The sequence below is a fragment of the Triticum urartu genome, unplaced genomic scaffold (assembly GCF_003073215.2).
Source record: "Triticum urartu cultivar G1812 unplaced genomic scaffold, Tu2.1 TuUngrouped_contig_3718, whole genome shotgun sequence".
In the NCBI taxonomy this organism is placed as follows: domain Eukaryota; kingdom Viridiplantae; phylum Streptophyta; class Magnoliopsida; order Poales; family Poaceae; genus Triticum; species Triticum urartu.
This window is the reverse complement of record NW_024114262.1, coordinates 1-5,578: the sequence shown is the minus strand read 5'-3', so window position 1 is coordinate 5,578 and position 5,578 is coordinate 1. Positions and strand designations below refer to the sequence as shown.

Here is a 5,578-nt window from a genome sequence, read left to right as displayed (position 1 = left end):
ATAGAGGAGGATCTTCGTTCTGAAAAGAAAGTCTCTAAGGATCCATTATTGATCTTATAGTGTTTTTCACATTAATATTTGCATGCATCCTTTGTTTGTGTAAAATCTGCTACAAGGATAATCAATATCATTATTATAGTCAAAAGAATTATAATTATAATATACTTGGATAGCACAATACTACTATATTTTATTGACAAAGGATTATTAAATGCCTCCTAGGCAATAGCTCCTTTCCTATTTGTTAGGCCTTCATGTATTTCTAGATTGACACTAAAATATAATATAAATAATCTGCGCGTTAAGTATAATATAATAATATATACTAAATGTGTTCTCGATGTCAAGCATGCGTTTCATATATTGATAGAAAAAAGGATGAAGAGACCCATCCATGATTTGAATACAATATCAAATGGCACACCACAAGCATGCATATCATATATTAATAGAAAAAAGGGTGAAGAGACCCACCCATAATTTGAATACAATGTCAAATGACACACCACACAACGCTAATTCTGAGATTAAAACCACACCTACTACAATCGAGAATTAGAGAAACCGCTTTGCCCGATCTCTAGCCAAGAATGCAAACAACAAAGAGGGCACAAAGCCAACATGCATTGGGTATCACACTTCCAGCCACCCCCAACACCTCTAGCCACCCCCAACACCTCTAGCCACCCCCATACCGCCCCCGCAGCCGTGGCGGCACAATCTCTGCCGGGGTCCCCAGGTGCGGCGAATAATGGATATCGAAATATTAAAGCCAAGGAAATATAATTAATTTTCACCGAAGTCCCCGTGAAATCATTTAAAAGCATATGCTTAAAAATATTCAACATCTTGAAAATAACAATACATGCATTGTCAAGTGCCAATATAAATATTGTTGACGATGCATTGGGTATCATCACCCTTCAACATCAACATCGCACTGACCGAACTGATAGATCCATTCTCATGTGAAAATGAAGTGGCAAGATGCCCACACTAGGAGAAAATATCTAGTAGTACGTACTACTACGAGTAGCGTGCACACACAGCCGTTACCTTAGAGGTACATCACAAGAGTGGCAATTGCACATTGATCCTTATTCCCAATTTTTACCATCTTCAGACCAGAACACTATGCCCAACAGGTACTGACAATTAACATACACCTTCCCTTCGCCCCCCTCACATTACTACGAATTTACAAGCAAGCATGGATCACTCCTTCTTGGGTTTGTTGCTGTCAGGGGCGGCGGTCGCTTCGGGTTGAGGTGGTGCGCCGGCGACGTCGCCGGTCATCATCTTCTTGAACTCGTCGAAGCCGACGCAGCCGTCGCCGTCGACGTCGACGGAGGCGATCATCTTCTCGCAGTCCTCGGTGCTGCACCCCTCGCCGATGCGGCTGAGGACCTTGCTGAGCTCGGCGACGGAGATGCGGCCGTCGCCGTTGATGTCGTAGATGTCGAAGGCGTCGCGCAGCTCGGCGTCCAGCTCGCGCTCCCCGCGGCCGCGGCCGTGGAAGGCGGCGAACTCGCCGAGGTCCACGTAGCCGTCGCGGTCGGTGTCGAGCTCGTCCATCATGGACGCCACCTCCCGCCCCTGCGCGGACTCGGTGGCCGGCGGCGCGATGGCGCGCGACACGGCGGCCAGCTCCGACGGCGAGATCCGGCCGTCGCCGTCCGTGTCGAAGCGCGAGAAGACCTTCTTGATCTCGATGTCCTCCGCCGCCGCCGGCTTCTTCGCCTGCTGCTGCTTCCCGCCGCCGCTCGACATGGCCCAAGACTTGAGACTCGACGGTCGCGGCGAGCTAGCTGAGCTTCAAAGCTTGAGGTGGCTGGTTGTAGTGATGGAGATGGGGGAGCTTGAACTTGAATGTTCCGATGGGTGGAGGTTGCGGTGGGCTCTGGGGTATTAATACCGGCGGGCACGCGCTACGGACGACGGAGCGCACCGACCATCCTCCCTCCTTCCGGATAAAGAAGTGGAGGAGTAACTCCGCCGCGGGGAGGCGGAGTCATATCAGTACGCGGGGAGGGGAGCGGCGAGCGCGTTGTCTTCTCTTCTCCCGGTTGCGTGGGGCGGCGCGTCGGCCAGGCGTGGCTTCGCGGCGATGGGCAAGCGTACGGCCGGATGCGCGCGATGCGAATCTCGGGGCTGAGGGAGGACTTTTCCGCGTCCCGCCGGGCGGGCAGCTTCCTCGGTGCTCGAGAGAAGTCAGCAGCTCGCGTGAATCACCGGCCACGTCTGCGTCTGTCGCGGGCCGGTTTATTTATTCCTTTGCCGGCCTGGTTCGTGGAACTTGTCGTCGCGAGCGGCTACGGTGCGTGGCCGAGGGATGGACACATGACGCGGCGCGCGTGGACGGACCGAAATATCCCCATGTGAGGTCGTCGTTGCTCGCGGCGTCCCATCCTTTGCCTTCTTGGCGTGTAACTTTTCAGAATAAAGCTTCACTTTTCACAACAAAGGTTCGTGCAGGGTATCATGGCCGCCACGACCGTTTTCACTGCCCTGGTGATTTTATTACTATGGGGGTACATATAGGTTAATTTACGGAAATACTGTCTGGCAAACGTTCGCTGGGGCCCAACCCTGGCGAACGCTCTCTCCGCCATTGCACGGATCTTGACGCGCCCCCTGGTCCTATAGGATTGCTAAAGTCGTTCGCTATCAGCTGACCCTGCCGGACGTGCTTTGCTATTTCCAAAAATTACAAGGCCGTGCGCCCCCGTGGCATGAAGGGTGTGCACACTCAAAAAAATATCTGCACTATCCAAATGTCATAATACGATATTAGGCAAAAGCATAACATAAGTAGGCCAATCAAGTCTCACAACAAAAGCGGCAGCGGCAGCGGAGGGGAGGGGAGCGATGCCGCGATGGTGTGCACCTATTGGGCCCTTGAGGGGAGGGGGCAGCGGCGACGAGAAGAAGGGTGTGGCGGCGAGGTGAGGGGAGGGTCTAGTTGAACGGTGGACGGCCGATTAAGGTCACCCTCTCTTACATAGTGGGAGAAAAATAGACAGTGCGGGATATTGGGTTTTTAGGACTGTAGGTTTATTGGCCGAAATAGCCAAATTACAAATTCTGGGTGAGCCACGACTCAACGGCCCGCCAATGGTACTAACCCCGTGATGTACCCATATTTTTTTTTTCGAGAATGAGATGAACTCACATATCATAATCCTTGTGTGTCACACGGTACAATAAGCCGCACAGTGAATCGTGCTAAATTGGGATCGAACCGGCAACACCTTCCTAGTGGGCGGTCGGCTTACCACTAGACTATAAGTAGAGTGTTGCGAACATTTAGGGACCGAAACTCTTTATATGTTTTCTAAACTAAATTTGTCCACAAATTCAACTTTTAATTTTAAAAAGTTTGAAAATCCGGAATTTTTACATTTTTAAAGAACAAAAATCCCTTTTTCAAAGAGATTTTTTTCTATCTTTCCATCAGCATTTTTTATTTATAGGTAGCATAGCAATTTTTTTCTTTAATTATTGTATGTATCATGCCACTTTTATTATAGGCCACATGGCATTTTTTTATTAATACAATATTTACAATTTAATAAGTAATAAGATGCCATTTTTATCATTAAGAGAATGGATTTTATTATTAAGAGCATGGCATTTTATTAATAATACCATGGCATTTTTATTATTAGAAAGATATCATTTTTATTATTAATTAGATGTTAGTTTTATTATTGGGGACATGGCATTTCCATTATTTGTTGACATGTCATTTTTATTATCAGGAGGCTGGCAATTTAATTATTAACATGATGAAAGTTTTTATTATATAGAGCATGTCATTTTTTTAATTATTGACATGACATTTTTATTATTAGGAGGATTGCAATTTTATTATATAGAGCATGACATTTTATTATTATTGTTGACATGCCATTTTTATTGTTAGAAGGATGACATTTTTTGGACTAGCATTTTTTATTAATTGTTACCAGAATGATAGTTTTATTACTAGGAGGATGGTAGTTTTTATTTTGAATTGCATGGCATTTTTGTCATTGATATGACAGCTTTTTAATATTTTTTTGCACTTTGGAACAAATCAAGCAAAAAATTACATCGTAGCAATTTTTTGGTCCTTGACAAAGATAAAGGAAACCACACTCTCCCGAACATGTTATTTTTTACTGCGAAACATCTATAGGGTGGAATTCATAACATTTGTAAAATTATAGATTATCATGGCATTTTTTGTAAAGTAACATGACATTTTCGTATTATTCATATCATGGCAATTATATATTTTACGTGTACTCCATTTTTCATAAGAAAAATATGTTCTTCCATTAAAAAAATGTAATCTGGGCATTTTGGGCTAATGGAGGTTCGCCTTGGCCTTTCCTGGGGAAACGATCGAGGGGAGGGTGTTACGTTCGCTGGGGCTGCCCCCTTGGTGACCACTTTGTTCGATCAACCCTCTTCCCTGGCGATCGAACGCCAGTTATTCAGGTCCTTTATTAGTTTATTTATAGGTAGTGTAGGGAAGAGAACAATGGCACATGGAAACTATAGGCCGAACGTTCGCTTTTTGGTATTAGCAAGCGAAAACTCGGAAGCCGGCAAATAGGGGAAGTATGAAGAGAAAGAAGTAGGACGGGAGAGGTGGACTAAAGGTGTACATCCCAGAGCTACTCGGTTCTTTTTTTTTGCGAATTGCTTGGTAAACAAATTAGCGTTGAATAGTTGCCTAGGTGTGTGTTTGGATTAAGTTTTTGTAGAACTTGGGTTGGATTATTTGATCACTACCACAAAGAAAAAATTATTTGGTCGCTAGGAATGAATCGTTTATTACAAACTTGTTTTTTTGAGCTAACTTGGGAAACCGACATATAGGCCATACGTTTAGGACGTTGGCATGGAGGAGCTCCTATTGGACGCATTCTGCATCAAACAGCCGTGCGACGCACGCACGGAACCCCCGGCTGGGCCGGCTCAATAGCGGGCGCGCTGTGATGTTAATGATAAAAAAATAGCAAGCATGCACGCTGTCCTGCCAGGATTCGACCTCCGGACCTCCATATTGGGTACGAGAGAAGCTAACCGGCAGACATAACAAGCTCCCCTAAAAAATAGACATAACAAGCGTTGGTGCTAAATGTAAAGCGTGTTAGTATAAGTAGTAATACCAACGAAGAATCTGGACAGTTTTTTGAATTTTTTCAACCTTTCCTTCGAAATTGTTATTTTTTTAACAAACAAGCAAAGTTTCAAAATACGATAATTTTTTTCACAACTCAGACATGTTTTCAAATTTCAAAAAATAAAACAAAAGACGTGAACATTTGTCAACAGATTTAATTTTTAAATTCCTGAACATTTATAGAATTTTGAAAACAAAAATTTGATAATGGGAACAATTTTCAAAAGCAGAAACTGTTTTTGGGAATTAAAAAAGGAACAATATTTAAAGAAAGAACATTATATGAAATTTCGAACAATATTTGAAAAAATGTGAACACTTTAAAGTTTATGAACAATTTTTTTTAGAATAGAACATTTTCGGAATCTAAAAAAAGAAAAAATAAACAAAAAATGAGAACAT

The 5,578-nt window shown here is 43.9% G+C and overlaps 1 protein-coding gene across 1 annotated transcript; it reads right to left on the bottom strand.

Moving 5' to 3' along the window:
• Window positions 1–1,064: 1,064 nt before the first annotated feature.
• Window positions 1,065–2,230, bottom strand: LOC125527374 (probable calcium-binding protein CML16). Its single transcript, XM_048691885.1, has one exon. The coding sequence runs from the start codon at window positions 1,768–1,770 to the stop codon at window positions 1,216–1,218; it is 555 nt and encodes a 184-aa protein (XP_048547842.1). The 5' UTR covers window positions 1,771–2,230; the 3' UTR covers window positions 1,065–1,215.
• Between the last annotated feature and the right edge of the window lie 3,348 nt (window positions 2,231–5,578).